Source organism: Aotus nancymaae, unplaced genomic scaffold, assembly GCF_030222135.1.
Source record: "Aotus nancymaae isolate 86718 unplaced genomic scaffold, 86718_ANA_hifiasm-v0.15.2.pri h1tg000057l, whole genome shotgun sequence".
Taxonomy (NCBI): domain Eukaryota; kingdom Metazoa; phylum Chordata; class Mammalia; order Primates; family Aotidae; genus Aotus; species Aotus nancymaae.
Window position 1 is genome coordinate 68,405,668 of NW_026988471.1, and position 18,249 is coordinate 68,423,916.

Genomic DNA, 18,249 nt, shown 5'->3' on the forward strand with positions numbered 1-18,249 from the left:
TGAGAGTGAAAGAGAAGCAGCACTCTTAAGCCCCAACAGTGAAATCAAAAGCCTATTACTTGAGAATTTTCAGGTGAGAATCTATTTATTATAGCATCCACTAATAAAATATTTAAGAAAAATAGATCATAATATGACATGAAAAATATGCAAGGATTGTAAAAAAGACATTTGCAAGCATTTTACTCTGAAAATTGTGAGTGCAGAGTTTAGGATTACTAAATGTAGAAAACATTCATATGTCTTGATGTGTTGCAAGGACAGAGAAAGAGGAGTGTGAGTTATAAATGGCTAACAGCAGAAGCAAAATCAAGAAACCTCTGCTGCAAGGAAGGAGAACAGGGACAAGGGGTGTAGGTTCTAACAGGCACAGGGGCATGTCCAAGGCCACACCTCTGGAAAGCAGCCTGCCAAATCACCTTCAGGTGACTACACCAGGCATGTGGCTCTCAAAGAACTTGAAGAGTTGATAGACATGAAGTTGGTCAATCTTCATCCAAAGTGTTCATCTCAATCCCTAGGGCATTTTTTTGTTCAGTACAATTACTTCAGTTTTATAATTAAATTCCATGGGAAAATTGGATTCCCTTTATGGCAATTGCTTCACAGTTAGCTTCGCTTGAATGCCCTCCAGTAGATAAAGCAAGAGACATCTATATTCATTTAAATAGCTGATTAGCACCCCAGGAACTCAAAACAGCAATTTGATAATGTTTAACTCCTTTTAAATAGCACCATCCACGTACCTGTACATTTGGAATTGGGCACTCTTTCTTGAGTAGCTTAAATGAGAAGTAGGACACCTGGTAAATATCCGGCCTTTTGTCAGGGTCTGGTTCCAACATATACCCTAAGGCAAACATAGGTGAACTTATTTAATAATATTCCAACAGTTATTGCACAGCTAGGAAACATCATTCCTCTCTCTACTCCCAATGTTTTGTTTTTAAGTTTTTATTTTTCATAAAAGTCAGACAGTATAATTAGCCTCTTTTCTCCCCTCTTAGAGAAGTTCTAATGTTCCTGAATATAAAATATTGAATATCCATAAGAAAACAATATGTGAATTATAACAAAGATACTTAAAGTTCATACTCTATGCTTTGCACCAGAGGGACTCAAGCTCTCAATATGAAAGTTACCACCTTCATATTCTGATATCGAGGCAGTCAGACAGTCTTACCACGGGCTTCCTTGGTTCATCTTATCTCATTAAACGAATGATTATTCTTAATAATTATAACCAAAACCCAAACTTAATGAGTTTACTTATTATTCTTTTGTTGGAAATATTAGCTGGTTTCCAGATTAAAAGAAATTACAAAGTAACATACGCTTATCTACTTTTCCTGTGACCTATAGATTACTTGTCTATTTCCAGGTCCTTTAAGCTTCTGCCTCTCTGAGGCTGGAAAAATCCTCAGGAAAAAAAAAATCTTTGAGAAGAATACAAACACACATGTATATATGCAAACAACAATGCAAGGCAGCTGATTGCTTAAATAATAAAGTGAATGCTCTGGACACTGAGTTCCAAAAAGATCAGTGAGGCTGCAGCCTTGTGACCACCTTGCGGAAGAGGCAGGACTCGGCCTGGCCCTTGAAAGCAGGACAGAATTCAGTCAGGGGGAAAGCAGAGAAAAAGACACTCCAGTTGAGAGAACAGTCTTAGCAAAGAAGGACTTGGAGAAAGACAAGAGAATGCCTTGCTGCACGGAAACAGGAGCCAGAAGGACAGGGTAGAGAGAAGGCTGAGTGGGTGGAATGCAATCAGAATCAGAATCTTAAATGCCATGATAAAAAGCTGGGCCCTACTGTGGGACCACTGGCAAGCCACCGGAGTTTTCTAATCAGGGACATGAGAGGTGGTGTTTTGTAAGAGGAATCTTTTGGTGAGGGTGTGCTGGATGGATCAAAGAGAGAAAAGAAAAGCTGGTGACCAGTCCAACAGTAGAGGCATGAGCTGACAGAGTCTGTATATACTACAGTGACAGTGATGTACATATAAAGAATGCAGTAAAAACAGTAGAAACTCCAAAAAAGGAATAATTATGGCCGAGTAAATGACTGAAACTTTCCTCTCTCCTGCTAGCTGGATCCAAAGAAATCTTAAATTTCATTTTTCTAGGCTTTGATGGTGATACCACTGAGAGAAACTGAAAAGAGGACAGGGGAATGGGTATTGGGGGTAAAGAGAAGGAAGGAGGGCTAATGATGATAAACTTAATTTTAGATCTGTGAGTTTAGGGTGACAGTGGAGTTGCCAAATGGTTTGCAAGCAGTTTGGGAAAGATGTTCATGGTATAGACATTCATAAAGAGATGTTTATCTCAATATGAATTTACTACATAAATGTTTAAAAAAATCATCAAAAAATAATACTAGTCTAACATCAAAGTTGGCCATTTCCCCATATTTCCTACCAATCTCACTTACATACCTGGAATTCTAATATGGATATAATGCTTTATCTCTGAAAACAATCCAACAATCATTAAATGTCGTAATCTAGTCCTTTAAATATTCCCTTTTTTTGTTAATAAATGGAAGAGGCTGATCGACAAAATTGGCACAATGGAATGGGAAATACCTTAGAAGCTGTACCTATGTTAACTGGATAAGTTACCTACATTTTCTCAGCTTCAGTTTCCTCATTTGTGTAATGGGAATAATTATACTTAATATATAAAGGATTTTAAGAATTAAATGAGGCATAAGTAGGTCCTCAACAAATGTCAGATGCTCCACCCACACTTGCTGCTTCTATTTTTTCCAGTGTATTCCCAAGCAGGACCCAAACTGGGTTGCTCAGTATTTGTAATCAATCCATAACAGTTAAAACTTAGATGCTAAGAGTCTCAACCAATGTGGAAAGATGATAAAAATCTCTGCTTCTTAAGCATTTTAGTATAGGGGCTTGTGCAAAGATTCCTCTTTTTTTTTTTTTTTTAAGATTACTTATTCTACCATCTGGTTAATGAATGTTAGTACATATGCTTGCTATGATGATACCAAATAGTGGGGAATCTTAAGACTATTTTTAAGAAAGCATTGAGTTTAGATGCTTGTTATCAAAATCCAGTGATTAACCTAAATGAGAGGAAAAACCTGGTTCCATGGAGTTATATAGTCTTAATTATGTATTCACTCCAGTCAATGCACTGCAATCATTTTCATTTGAGTTGCTTCCAGTTTTGCAAAGATGAATTTCTTATCACTTGATATGAGTCAGCTGCATTCCTTTGGTACCAGAGCTTTCATAGAGATTGCAACAGAATATAGAAGCACTATACTGCTTAAGGCACAGTTAGGATTTCTGCTTGGGTGACTGGACTCAGGTGTGAAGCAGAACTTAAGAATTCTAGTAAAAAGACCCACTGCTCGAACTAGACACTGTTACGTTGTGAGTTCCCAATCATTATCGACCAATTTCTTTATCTTTGCATCTAATTCATTATTCCTGAAATCGTATCCCCAATTCATTCATTGTGTATAGAAATAAAAATATGAAACTAGAAACTTAAAATACTTACTAATTAGGCAGTGCATGTCTTGAGAATATCGAGAATTATCAGGAATTGTGAAGTTTCCATCACAAATTGCCACCTGACTCTCCCCAAATGGCAAAGTGAAGTAGCATAATTTATACAACAAACATCCAAGAGCCTAAAAAAATAAAGATAGCAGATTGCTACTAGTGGTCTATTTATCATGACTGTAAATGGATCTAATGAGAAACACACCATCCATATTTACTAGCAGATATAAAAACCACAGACTATCAATGTATTAGAAACGTGAGTTTTAAAACCCAACACCACTCTTTAGCAGCTGAGTTACATTATTTGTACCATTATTACCAAATCATGCTCCAGTAAAGAATAAGTATTTGTTTTGCTCTTAAGAACCAGTAACATGGGCTGGGCATGGTGGCTCACGCCTGTAATCCCAGCACTTTGGGAGGCCGAGGCAGGCAGATCATGAGGTCAGGAGATTAAGACCATCCTGGATAACATGGTGAAACCCCGTCTCTACTAAAATACAAAAAAATTAGCTGGGCATGATGGCGCATGCCTGTAGTCCCAGCTACTAGGGAGGCTGAGGCAGGAGAATTGCTTGAACCCAGGAGGCGGAAATTGCAGTGAGCCGACATCGCGCCACTGCACTATGGCCTGGGCAACAGTGCGAGACTCTGTATCAAAAAAAAGAACTAGCAATATTTGCATGAAAAAATACCTAAATAATTTTCACAGAGCTTGTAAGTAATTTTGTCATGCTTCAAGAAGCAGTGGCTGGTCTTCTCACAACAAGTACAACCTTGAGGGGTAAGTAGAGAAGGATATGGCACAGTAGCCACCATGCTATAGCACTGTGTGCATTAATCTTGGGAATTTACAATCAAGACTGCTGCTATCTGAGGTATGGATAGGTTACTTGACACCTACCCAAATGTCTGCCTTCGTAGTGATGATTTTGCCACTGTACAGGTTGACCATTTCTGGTGCTCGATAGGAGAGCGTTGTGTATCTACAATCAAGAGATTCATTTTTTATTAAGTATGTCAATACTGTAATTAAAAACCAGGAGCAGCAGAAATACTTTTTTTTCCTTTTTACATTAATAGAATCCCTGGGAGCAATCTGCAGAAGAGAGTATGAAACATTAGAGCAGATAAAATGCAAGGCTGTCCTTGGTACAATCATATCATCACACCATGGTCCTTTGGCAGCAGTCCTCCTAGTCTAAGAACATGTGGGGACTCAGACACTAACGCATTAAATAAATTCTAAAAGCAACTTTTCTTGGGCCCTCAAATAACAAAATCTTCTCTTACAAACTTTTACTCTGATATGATATTTTGTCAATTTGTTGTTTTAAAAATGGCCTTTAAATGTGTGTCAGCACAGAGATGTAATACTGACTGGGGTACTCTGGAGAAGAGCAGAAAGTGGGCTCTGACTGGGATGAGGAGTGGATGGAATCAACAGCCCTTCATCTTTGCTCCTGGAATCAGGCTGAAGTATCAGTTTTATCTCTTGCTCAAGAAAAAAGTAGCATAAGCACATCCTCACAGTGAGTGTCTTGGTGTTACCAAGCATGTGATTTATGCTGCTTGAGTCTCTAGATTCCAGATGGGATGGGTCCAGGCATCCCTCAGGGCCTTAGGTCCATCAGGGTCTTCCTGCCCCAGGCGTGGCTGTCTGAGGTGATACATGAAAGGACAGAGAAGACCAGGATGTAGGTGTGCAGGCTAGACTGTTGATTTATTACTAGTAACAGTGAGTGCTGTGGCCTGTAAAAAAATCCAACATTGTGGACATGAGGGGAAAATGGGTCAAGCTCTTATTGGAGTCACAAATCTAAATAAGCTTTTTCTCATGAAAGTCTGTGATTCAGTATTTGCAGAGACTTTAATAACCTACTCACCATTATTTCCACTTAGATTGCCTTATGAGCAGGAAGGAAGCAGTAATTTAGGGTTCAGTAAAAAGCACATCTGTTTGACTGATAATATCATGGTTGTTATGATCATACTTAAAAACACCCTAGTACTTTCATGGTGTGTGCACCTCTCAGCTTTTTATAGGCTTTGTGATATTATAAATCAAAATATCTATGTACAATGACCACAGGACCACTGATAAAGCGCTCTAAGAGTCCTTCCTTTTACTCTGATGTATGCTTGTAAACCCCCTCCTCATTCTTCACTTAAAGTCAAACAACCCAACCGTGAACATGATGCTCTGATTTGAAGGACAACTGACTATCACCATTCTCTTCCCACCCTGACCTTCTCATCCACAAGCTGAGAGTAAAGTTGCTCATTTGATCGTGGACAAAACTCCAAGAAAGGAGAGAAAGCTTACTTCTTAATCTCATCTTCTACTGCATTGACTCCCTCAGTTTGTGGATTCTGGAATTTGTTGGTGGCACTTCCAAAGTCACACAGGACATAGTGGCCTCGGTCATGCAAGAGGATATTTTCAACCTGAAAAACATTCCCCAATCGCCCATTCCAAGATATCATTTAGTAATGCACATGAAAATTTGGTTTCACAGTTACATACATAAAACGTTTTATTTCTGGCAGTCTCATTAATATGCACAGGGAAGTTATTCCTCTCCAAGTATCTCAACAGGGGTCATCCCAAGTGGAACACAGGAGATGCACGGTAACAGGGAAAAATGGGTGGAGAGCGCAGAAAGAGGAAACTCCACAGTGGGGGGTGCAAGAGTGCCATTTTTGTAAATTTCAGTCACATTTCTCACCTCTGCAGAAACCGTCCTCAATATAAGCCTCCACTTGTACCTTTGCTCTTGCTCTTCTTTCAGGCTAGGACGCCCTCCATAATCCCCACATCCTTAACCAACTATCAAAATGTCATTTCAAACCCCAGTTCAAATGCCATGTCCTTTTTGAAACTTTCAGGCACCTACTCAGACAAAATGTTACTCTTTCCCTATTGTCTTACAGTATTTCATTCTTTCATGATGTGAATTACTTCACTTGGACCTTGTAAGTACTTATATAAATGCCTTTACTACACTAGGTTAGGATATTCAGAATTAATATTGTTTATATTTCAGTTACTTCTTGAAGTGATAAAATGCCTGGGAATAAATGGGCAGTTTCCCTATTAACATATTGCCCTAATTTTTTAAATAAATGAATTCTTTGGGCAGTGAGTTAGGAATTCTAGGCAGCAGGGAGTTTATAAAGCCCCAAACCTAAAGAAATCCCTGGTATCAAAGGACTCTACCAAGGAAATGACAACTCCAAAACAGTGGGCACTATGTACTGAAGGTGTACTGATTTTTGGTCTAGGTGAACTGAGCTGACTAGTATGCTGGAGGACAGACCTGCCTATGCGTGGGCAGTAAAATGGCAGCCAAAAAATCTTGTTAGGCCATTAAGACTATAGCCTCCATTGTCTTTTGTCTTCAGCCTTCCAAAGACTGACCACCTTTGGAAAACAAAGGCAACAGTAGACTATAAGCTCCTTAAAGATAAGCATCACCTTGTAATCATATTCTTGGTCTTCTCTACCCAGTGCTTAACACAATGCTTGGTATAAAAAATGTTTGTTGAATGGAATAAACCAAAAACACTGTGTGAGTGTGTATGCATGTGTGTGCAAACCTGGTCTGTCAGGACAAGACAGGAGCCACCAAATATCCAGGCCGTACTACTGTATTGCCACTGATTCTTTTAAAAACAACTGGTCAATTATAATAGCCTCTAATTTCTATACTTGTTTCTATACTTTCTTTTAATTCTTCTAAGAATTACATTAAGTATATTTTATAGTCTGTATTTGCCAATTCCAATATTCGAAGTCTCTGCTGTCAACTGATTCTGCAGTTTATTGATTCTTATTTCTACTAAACCTTGCTTATAGTGGTGTTGTGAGGAGTTTTGTTGTTTTTGCTAACTTACATTCCTTGGAACTTAATCTGTACAAAGCTTATGAGATCTGGGTTTAAAGTCTATTGTTCTTCCAGAGAGGATATGCAGGTATAGCTGGGGGCACTACTACCCTGGAATCACTTTAATCTATAATTTTGACCTTGGAATTTCCAGCCATATAGGCAATTTGAACTACAGCCATCAATCTGCACAGGTATGTTCTATGATTAGCAATTCTTAAGCATAGGATTATGAATTAAGAATGGTTAGGAGGGATTTGTCCCTTTGAGATAAGGCTAAGGCAGGCAAATATTTCTATCATCTATGTCTTTTTTATAAAGCTCATCAGTTTAATCTATTTATGCAAAGTGGCACAGTCAAGCTTCCTGAGCATATACACACTTTGGTAGGAATTTAAAATAATTCCAACAAAACAACACTAATGTTTTCAATCTAATTTAGAGGTTATAAAAATAACAGCCATCATTTTCTAAGCTTTATTATTGCCAGTACTACTGTACTCAGCACTTTACATAGATTATCCCACTACATCCTCATAATCCCAATATGATTATTATCCTTCTCTCACAGATGGAGAAAATGAGGCTCAGAATGATTAGGTCACTTGCTAAATGTCACACAGCTAATAGTTGGTATAGCTGGGAAGTGAACCTAAACAACCTCACTCTAGAAAGGACAGGCAATTATATTTCTGCTACAGGAAGCAGGTTAGAAGCAGAGCAACTACTCAAGGCCTCTATCCTTACTTCCAAATATAGTAGGGGTAACAATACTTGCCTAATGCACTGGGTGCAAACTTAAAGTCAGGACTTTCTAAGTGCTTTATGTTCAGAAATGCCCCTACAATAGAAATCTATTTAATAAGGAACCAAGTGTTTAAACACTAGCTAGGCTGATTCGTCCCATGTCTCCTAAGTATTCCATATATAATCTAATTTGTCCTTTCATTCAATTGCTCCTTTCATTCAACCACTCACTCTCCACTCAAGATGCAACTCCTTAGAAAAACCTTTCATGACCACTCCACAAAATCTACAGAATTTCCTATCAATAGGAGAGGTTGGCAAAGGCCTTAAGGCCAAATCAAACAATGCCCACTTGTTACTTACCCTAAAGTTTATGGCTGCTTTTGAGCTCTGACGACAGAGTTGAGCAGTTACAACAGACCTAAAATATTTATTATCTGGCCCTTTGCAAATAAATTTTGCCAACCTTTGGTTGGTAATAATCACTGATAATCATTCAGAATTTGGCAACATTTCTTTCACTGTGGGTTGGTATTTAACTTCTTACGTATTTATTCTTACCTTCCCAAGTAAGAGTACAACACTTTTGAGAAAAGGGCACTGTATTATGCCTATGTATCTCCCATAACACCTTGTCCAGTCCTGTACCACACCAGGGACCCTTAAATGTTGCTGATGAAATCACTTATTCAGTGTCATTCAGCAACAATCTTCCTCCTTGGCCTCATGCACCTGGCAGGGTTCATGTAAAAGCATGATTCTCCTATTGTATGTGCGCACTCCCTTTCTGAATCAGTTTCTACACATCTAATGCTGGAATGTACATCTAGAAAAGCTGTTATGACCATACATTTATCAAAGAAACATGTTTCACACAAAGGATAAATGCTTGAGGTGGTGGATACTCTACTCACCCTGATGTGATTATTAAACATTGCATGCCAGTATCAAAATGTCTTATGTAACTCATAAATACACCAATTTTGTACCCACAAAAATTAAAAACTAAAAAACAAAAGGAACACGTTTCAACTCCTACTACGTGCCAAGAATGTTTCTAGGTTCTAGGGATAAGGCTGCAAACAAAACAAAGCCTATCCTCTCACGGAGCTTACAGTCCAACTGGGGATAAGAAAAAAATAATTATACTTGCCTGGTAGTGATAAATATGACAGGAATGCAGCAGATTAATGTATGTAAGGTGAAGAGGAATGCTATTTTAAATAGCATAGTGGGGGAAAGTCTCTCTGAGGGAAACAGAGACCAGGATGAACAAGAAGCAGCCACAAGCCATCTGGGGGAAGAGCATTCCAAGCAGAAAACAGCATCACAAAGGCCATGAGATGGGAGTGTGGCTGAAGTGTCGGAAGCACAGAGGCAGGCCACTGTGGCTGGAATAGTGCTGTGCATGGCACCGGTACTGCAAAGATGGCTGAAAACATGAGAAAGGACCTACTATGAGCCAGTGCTGTCAGGAAATGGGAGACAAGATAATATGGAGCCATGGAGGAAGTGAAGGACTTAAAAAAGTGAAACAAATAACAGGAACAAAGCACAGAAACCGGAGTGATAATAATAGCAGTAGCTAACAGTACTTACTAAGTGGCAGACACCGATCCACGCACTTTTACCTAGAGTATTTCATATAATCCTTACACAGCCTTATTGTCCCCCTTAACAGATTAGCAAAAAGAGGCCAGAGAAATTACCTAACTTGTCTGAGGTCACAGGCTGGTAGGGCAGGATTCAGGCTCAGGCCACTGGACTGCCAGGACCACACCCTCACCCACCGTGCTGATATGCCTTTTGCAATTAAGGGGCGTGGACGGTTGAGACTGGTGAGGGAGGAAGGAGGAAGGAGGAAGGGAGAGGACCAGAGAAGCACACAGAGAGCAGACTGAGGAAGGGCACTCGGGCTCCGCTCCTCATTTTTCACAGGTCAGCAGCACATGAAGAGAGCCATTTTAGGAAACTTAGCTTGGCCAAATTGAGGGAGAATAAGAGCACGAAGACAATGAAGGGCAGGTACAACAGTCTGGGTATGAGATGACTAGGGCCAGGTATAGAGAAAAAGTCAATAGGGATGGAAAGGGGCAAGTGGGTGTGCACAGATTATGTGAGATGAAGAAGGTAGAAAACCAACTAGACGTCGTACACCACCTTCCGAAAGCTTCAGAGAATTTGCACAGTGACTTTGTTTTTGGCAAAGTCCTTTAGGGTATAAGCACAAGATTGCTTACCACCACTTACAATCCCAAACCTTGCCATTCTTTGAGAGTGCGATGCTGCTGACCTCATTTCCCAGCCTCTCAGCTCAAGAGTGCTATTGAAGTTGTCACTCTCAAACTCTCCTTACAGCTTTAGCAAAAAGGTCTAGAAGGCTACCTCCTACTGACCTCTTCATCTCGATATTATTCCAAACAGGTATGGCATTTAGGCATTTCAGTCAGAGAATGTACTACCACTGCAAAATTTGAAGGATTAGATGAATGCAGGTTTTCAAATCTGTGTTTCTAAAAATGGGACAAGAATCTTCATCCTATTATTCTTCATGAGATCAAAATCTCTATTCTGACAAAAGAGGAGACATCTATGACTTTTTCAACATGAATGTGCTTGTTAAACCTTAACCCTTTCTTCTCCGTTCTTAAGTGCTTGGACAAATAGCATGGTATAATACAACAAAATAAAACAGGAGTTTAAAACCTTGTCTCTGTTCTGGTTTGATCACTCAAACCTCTCAGATCACAGCCCTTCTGTGTGGAGGTTTCCTCACTAGTAAAGAAGAGGACTTGCTTAGGCGACCTTTCTAGATCTATGACAACATGATCTGCAATACTGATCTTTATCTTTCTCAGAGAAATAAAAATTTTACATGGGGAAAATGATTAAAGTGTTAAAATAATATATTAAAGGACAGACATTCAATACAGAACAGTACTTCCGCCATGGTTATTTTTAGAACACAAGCTGCTTAAGGACAGGGACCACTTTGAGTTTATCTCCTGTCACTGGAAAGAAAGACCGCACAGGCAGTAGGGAGGGCAAGGGGGCTTTCCTCGGTTCTGCATGTGAACCAGCACACCCACATGCAGGGTAGCACTGGTGCCACAAGGCCCACGGTAGACCTGGCCTGCGCTCTTTCCCATATCCTGCTTTTATTCACAGTGGCACCTCCTCAACCTGCTCACAGAGAAGTAACTAGCATTTTCTCTGGCAAACAGGAAAACAGAGAACTCTTTGGCCCTGACTACTGCTAGGACTGTGGTGGCTGGTTCCCATAGTGACATGGAGTTCAGAGTGACTGAGACTATGTGATACAATGACAGAGCCAGGGTGAACAGGAGAACTTGGGGACTTTTCACTTAGACCTTGGGAAGCTGGAGGTGCAGCAAGCAACTGTAACTGCCCACCACGGACATACTAGCAGAGAGCATGAAAATCTAGCCTACTAATGAAAGCATCTAGGTGGCATCAAGTGTAAGATCTGGGTAGTCAATGACTAAAAACAACAGCGACCAGGACTTTTCTGCAACAATCACAATCCAGGCCTCTTCCCATGAGTCCCTATATCCAAAGTAGAAGAGAAAGTCTCCTGAACCACAGTGAGCAAATCAGCAGCACGCCTGATGATCTTCAATATTAATGAAAATACAACCACAGAGTCCACTAAAATCAGCTCTCCTTATCTGCAGTTTCACATCTCCCTCCATGCAACCAACCATGTGTCAAAACCCACAGATACAGGGGCAACTGTATGTATTCTCCACCTGCAGATGGTTGAATCTGCAGATTGGGAACCCATGGATACAGAAGGCCAACTACTGTGTGCCCAGCACTGTGCTGCCTCCCACTTAGGAGCACTGAGGTATAAAGGGTAAAGCACTGAGGGCTGGCTGGGGAACGGAGCCTGGTAACCTCTCACTCATGCTGCTGCCTCAGCCTTTCATTCCTGTTTGTTCCCTATCCCCCTGCTGAAACATCTCGTGGGCTGTTCAGTGCAGTGAAGGAGGAGGCTTGGGCCCGCTGCCTTAGCCCTCCCACTGACCTACTCAGCATCCTAGGCAAGACACTGAGCTCTGTCCCCAAGGCCCCATCACTGGGTGATACTGACCTAGCACCTCACCGTAGCATGGGGAATGTCACCAGGCAGTGCTATCCTGTAACTACATAAGCTGGGCAGCTATTATGTACTGGTATGAAATGATTATCATTCAGGCTTCATTTAATCCAATAAGTGTTTAAAAATTAATATAAAGGGGGCTGGGCATGGTGGCCCATGCCTATCATTCCAGCAGTTTGGGAGGCCAAGGCCTCACTTGAGTTCGAGACTAGTCTGGCCAACATGGTGGAACCCCACCTCTACTAAAAATACGAAAATTAGCCAAGCAAGGTGGCAGGCGCCAGTAATTCCAGCTACTCAGGAGGCTGAGGCATGAGAATCGTTTGAACCCGAGAGGTGGAGGCTGTAGTGAACCGAGACTGCACCACTGCACACCACTGCAAGAGAGCAAGACTTCGTCTCAAAAGAAAAAAAAAAGTTAATATAAAGGAAGACTCTGAGAATATGGGCATACTACTTTCTAAAAGGATCCTCTGTGCCCCTCTGCCTGTTCCCCTTGTCCTCACCTCTGAACCCTTTCAGGCATTTACTGTGCCAGGATGTGCCTAGAGACTGACACACACTCCCTCATTCAAACTTACCACCACCCTAACAGAGCAGACGCTGTTAGCTCCACTTTATAGATGACGAAACTAGGCTCAGAGAGGATAGCAATTTGAGAAGAAAGCCAAGGAGCCTGGGAAAAAAGAGCCAGGGAGAAGACACTGTTACAGATGTCAAGGGAGAGACAGTCACAAAGGAGCCAGAGGCCACAGGGAGAATAAGACAGGGACTGGAAAATGTCCTCTGCATTTGGCAAGACGGAGGAAGCTGCCTATGCTCACCTCTCACAGCACTTGTAATTCTGTCAGTATCAGTCACACGGTGTCGCAGAATCAGAGTTTACAGATGAACTCTAACCCCATTTGACATGGAAGGGGTGCAGAACGGGCTACACAGAGGTGCAAGGTCACATGGATCATAAGAGCAGTGCCCACCAGTGACATTTCTCTCCTATTTCTATGCCTCTCACACTCTTCTCCAAGGCAGGCAGCAAGGGCAGGGGTCAGGTCTTTAAGATTTGGTACCACTGCCTGTTCTGAAATACATGCTAACAGGATTTAAACAAAAATTTTACTCATTGATAAAGGCAACTAGGAATAGTGTCAATACATATTCAGAGCAATGCCTGCGGTCACTCTAGCCTGGTCTGCAACTGGCCACATACTGGGGCCCTGACTCACCTTCTCATCCCCACACACCTTGCTGTTCCCTTCTGCAGGCAGCCCTCTGGCTCTGCTCTCTGCCCAGAATGTTCTTCATCCCCTCTGTGACCACTCATTTCCTATCAGGTCTTCAAAATCCCTCTTTTCTAGAGAATTTCAATCACTATTGCCTGATCCCACTATATGGCCATACATTAAATCCCTTGATTATCTTCTATTCATCATTTTCTTCTATAGAGTTTTATATTTCATCTATTTCTGTTTCAAGTCTAAATATTTCATTGATATATTCTTACTAACAATACTTTAAACATCTTGAGGGTAGGAACAACATTATCTCTGTCCCATGCCCACCAAACTATGTACTTGTACTATGCTAAGCTTGTAATAAATATTCAACAACATGCATTCCCTGCCCCCACCCAACTTTTTTTTTTTTTTTTTTTTTTTTTGAGACAGAGTCTCGCTCTGTCATTCAGACTAGAGTGCAGTGGCCAATCTCGGCTCACTGCAACCCCCACCTCCTGGGCTCAAGCAATTCTCTTGCCTCCGCCTCCCAAGTAGCTGGGATTACAGGCACCAGCCATCATGTCCGGCTAATTTTTTGTATTTAGCAGGGATGGGATTTTGCCACGTTAGCCAGGCTGGTCTCGAACTCCTGATCTCAGGTGATCCACCTGCCTCAGCCTCCCAAAGCGTTGGGATTAGAGGCGTGAGCCACCGTACCCAGCCACATTCCTCCATTTCTACTCAGAAAAAAAGGGCTGACTGTGGGCAGAGGTACACTCGAGAAAGCTATCTAAGGCTTTGGGAGGTATATACTTATTCTCCTGTAAGCTAACTGCCTTAGTACAGAAATGCCAGGATATACCACTTCATATCCACTAGGATGGCTAAAATAAAAAAGGACAATAACAAGTGTTGGTAAAGATGTGGAGAAACTGGAACCTTCATGTATTGCTGATGGATGTGAAACAGCATAGCTACTTTGGAAAACAGTTTGAAGGTTCCTCAAAAAATTAAACACAGAGTTACTATATGACCCAGCAATCTAGCCCTAGGTATATACCTAGAAAAATTCAAAACATATGTCCACACAAAAACTGGTATATGAACATTCATAGCAGCATTACTATTCATAATAGCCAGAACGTGAAAACAACTCAAATGTTCATCAGTGAATGAATGGATAAACAAAACGTGATACATCCATACAACAGAATATTATGAAACTATGAAAGTGAAGTACTGATACATACTACAACACTGACGAACCCTGAAAACATTATGCTAAGGGAAAAAGTCAGACAGAAGGGGTCATATATTATGATTCCGTTTATATAAAATGTCTAGAACATGAAAATATAGAGACAGAAAGTAGATTAGGGGTTGCCAGGGGAGAGGGCAAAGAGAGGGGGAATAGGGAATGACTGCTAATGGATGCAGGGTTTCTATTGGGGATAATGAAATGCTCTGGAATTAGATGGTAAGGAGGGTTACACAACTTTATGAGTATACTAAAAACTGAATTACATAGTTTTTTTTTTTGTTTTTTTTTAGGCAGATTCTCGCTCTGTTGCTCAGGCTGGAGTGCACTGGCATTATCTTCACTCACTGCAACGTCTTCCTCCCAGGTTCAAGTGATTCTCGTGCTTCAGCCTCCTGAGTAGCTGGGACTATAGGCCTATGCCACCACGCCCGGCTAATTTTTGTATTTTTAGTAGAGATGGGGTTTCGTCATGTTGACCAGGCTGGACTCAAACTCCTGACCTCAGGTGATCTGCCTGCCTTGGCCTCCCAAAGTGCTGGGATTATAGGCGTGAGCCACCACTCCTGGCCTGAATTATATACTTTAAAGGACTAAATTTTATAGTAGGTGAATTATGTCTCAATTTTTTAAAAAAGTTAAGAAATAAAAGAAATGCAAGTATGCTGCTTTAGTCTAAACTTTTAGAGCATACAAAAACCACCTGGTGTTCGTATTAAGCTATGGCTTCTTGGGGTTCCCTGACATCACTATCAAAATTTTAGCCCAAGAGATTCAGTGTGAAACTTAGCAGCCTGCATTTAACAAGCGTGCTGGGGAGGCTGACCCTAACATGGTGCCAATTGCATTCAACAAACACTGTCAAGTGACTACAATATGAAAGGCATGGTGGATGGTGATGGCAATTAGGACAAATAAAAAAATCAATTAGTGGATTTTGCAAAATATGAAATAAGACTACAATATGAAATGCACAGTGCATGGTGATGGCATGGTGATTCCAGTTATTAGCTATGAAGCATGCTTCCTGAAACACAGGTAGAATGAAAAGAAATTATAATTTAGAATCTAAAGGGCTGGATTCAAATCCTGGCCCTGTCCTTCCTAGTTATATGACCTTAGGCAAGTCACATAACCTCTCTGCTCCTTAGTTTCCTCAACTATAAAATGTAACAGAGAATGTCTCCCTCTGGAGACACTGTACATAAGATGTAGTAGAGTACGTGGCATACAATTGGTGCTCAATACATGCTAAGTTGAACCCTAACAAGGTGCCAATTCCATTCAACAAACACTATCAAGTGACTACAATGTGAAAGGAATGGTGCATGGTGATGGCACTTAGGGCAATTAAAAAAATCAATTAGTGGATTTTGCAAAATATGAAATAAGACTTTAAAAACCAAGCATCATTGTTTACTAAGTATTTAAATTAAAAGTATTATTTTTCACAATCCTGGAAAAGTGGGGGGAATATATCAGGAAAAACAAAAAAAACACAGGCTCAGGCATTTGATAATTATGAAGAATTTCTGGAGGCTCCTTAAGTAATAAAACTTATACCTGCACTGTACTTTTTCCTTTATATTTTCTCTCCTCAGGAGGAAGATAAGCATAGAAACAGGGACCATACCTTAAATTTCTCTACTATCCCCACAGTATCTCCTCCATCCCTGGGGCAGACAGAAAATACTCGGTAAGAATGCACTCAATGAAAGAGTGTGGTCTGTACCTTCAGGTCCCGGTGGATAATAGGGGTTTTGCATTGATGCAGGCGGGCAACAGCTTCACAGGTATCACAAAATATCTGGAGCACTTCATTCTCCGTAAAGCCTGTTTGCAGGCGCTGGTTCATCAGGTTCACCACCTGGCCACCTGAGGGGTACGTACAGGGCAAAGGAGAGGTATAAACATTCAGACCTGTCAGTTAGTCTGAGAATGAACGGCTGTCCAGAGAGAAGCGGTCTGGACTAAGGTAATAGAGCTGACCACTGACTGATCCAGGATTAAAACCTAGCTGTCTTGACTCCCAGAGCTTAAGATTTGTTTTCTTACGATTCAGTGTCTCCTCCAATGCATCAAAAACAGTTTCTTTATTTTATAAAGCACCCCAGATGTGAGCTGCCCTCGTTATGTCTTCAAGATGAGTAGAACTGACAATATGGTCCTGTTGTAGTTGCCTGGTTATACTGTGACCGTTGTATATGAGACATGGCCACAGCCTCAACTTGCCATATCTTTTAGTAAGAATCAGATGGCACAATAGGTCCAGGGAACAGGAAGAAGATGGTTTGACAGTCTGAACTTCAGAAACAGCTTAGTCTCTCTGGCTTCACTACTTACTGCTTGGCCTTCAGAAATGGTACACCAACAATTAATCTCCAGGACCAAAAGATTGATGACTTCACTTACAAAATTATCCAGATGCCTGGATGCTCCTACTGCCTGATCTCTAAACATTTTAATATCCAAAAAAGGAATGAGCAGGAGGAAACAAATAGTTAAGTTAAAATTTGGTAATACTTTAAGAAATCAGGTAAACAGCTAATACAGTAAGGGCTGAAATTACTGGTTAACATCACATTTTTGCGATTAGCAACATATTTAATTTATGGATAGTATCTTAAGCATAGGGAAAATGTTAACGGAACTAAGGGTGAGTACAAAACACAGCACCAAATAATAAGGCATGGACCTAAGCCAAACCTCCAAGCAATGGTTATATAAAATGCAATTTAACTCTGAAAAAAATCATGCTACAGTCTGAATTTGCCAAGATAAATGTTTTTTGAAATTTTAAGCTTTCAAAGACTTTACTCCACTGTTAACAGCTGCATCATGTGAATATAGTCTCACCTTACTAGGAATTATAGCTTTAGAGCAAGGACATGAGGGTCACCTCCATTAGACGAAAAGGATTCTTTTACCCCATAACACAAGAATGATGGCATGAGTGGGAAAGAGAACACACAAGTGAGGGAGTTGGGGAAGCTGCACTGTTTCTTTCATCCATCTGGAGCTGGGTCTTTATTATGTGCCTTCATCATTTGTTATAAAGCATCACAAAGGACATATTCATTCTCATTCTTACACATTCTCATTTATATACAAATACCAAACCTTCCTAAACCCAATGAAAATGGAGTTTTACGTTATCTACACTTTCAATTGTTTGTGCCATTATAAGAATAACCAAGAGTTGACAGCAGACTGTATCTTTTTAACCATAGTTTTCTCATCTGTAAAACCAGAACATACCATACGGTACAGTGCACATTAAGTGAAATAACTCCCCCAACCTTGACAATCAAAATGCTGGAAAAATGACAGCTTAAGGGTATGGTTCATATACATACCTCTACAGAAATCCATCAGAATGAGCACTTCCCATACATCACCGCTACTCACATTGTTGATACTAGAATCAATGTAACCCACAATGTTCTTGTGCCCTGACAGGTCCCTCTGTGAATAAGAGA

General features: G+C 40.6%; 1 protein-coding gene across 12 annotated transcripts in view; it reads right to left on the reverse strand.

Annotated features, from left to right (window-relative positions):
* The window catches only part of AAK1 (AP2 associated kinase 1), a 176,117-nt gene that overhangs the window by 62,114 nt on the left and 95,754 nt on the right, over positions 1-18,249 (reverse strand). For all 12 annotated transcript variants that reach the window (XM_064364198.1, XM_064364199.1, XM_064364200.1 and 9 more), the window contains 6 exons: positions 18,127-18,235; positions 16,503-16,645; positions 5,868-5,989; positions 4,446-4,527; positions 3,534-3,666; positions 747-850 (listed from right to left, as the gene is read on the reverse strand). In XM_064364198.1, coding sequence (XP_064220268.1) covers positions 747-850; positions 3,534-3,666; positions 4,446-4,527; positions 5,868-5,989; positions 16,503-16,645; positions 18,127-18,235 — 693 coding nt within the window. The remainder of the gene's footprint in view (positions 1-746; positions 851-3,533; positions 3,667-4,445; positions 4,528-5,867; positions 5,990-16,502; positions 16,646-18,126; positions 18,236-18,249) is intronic.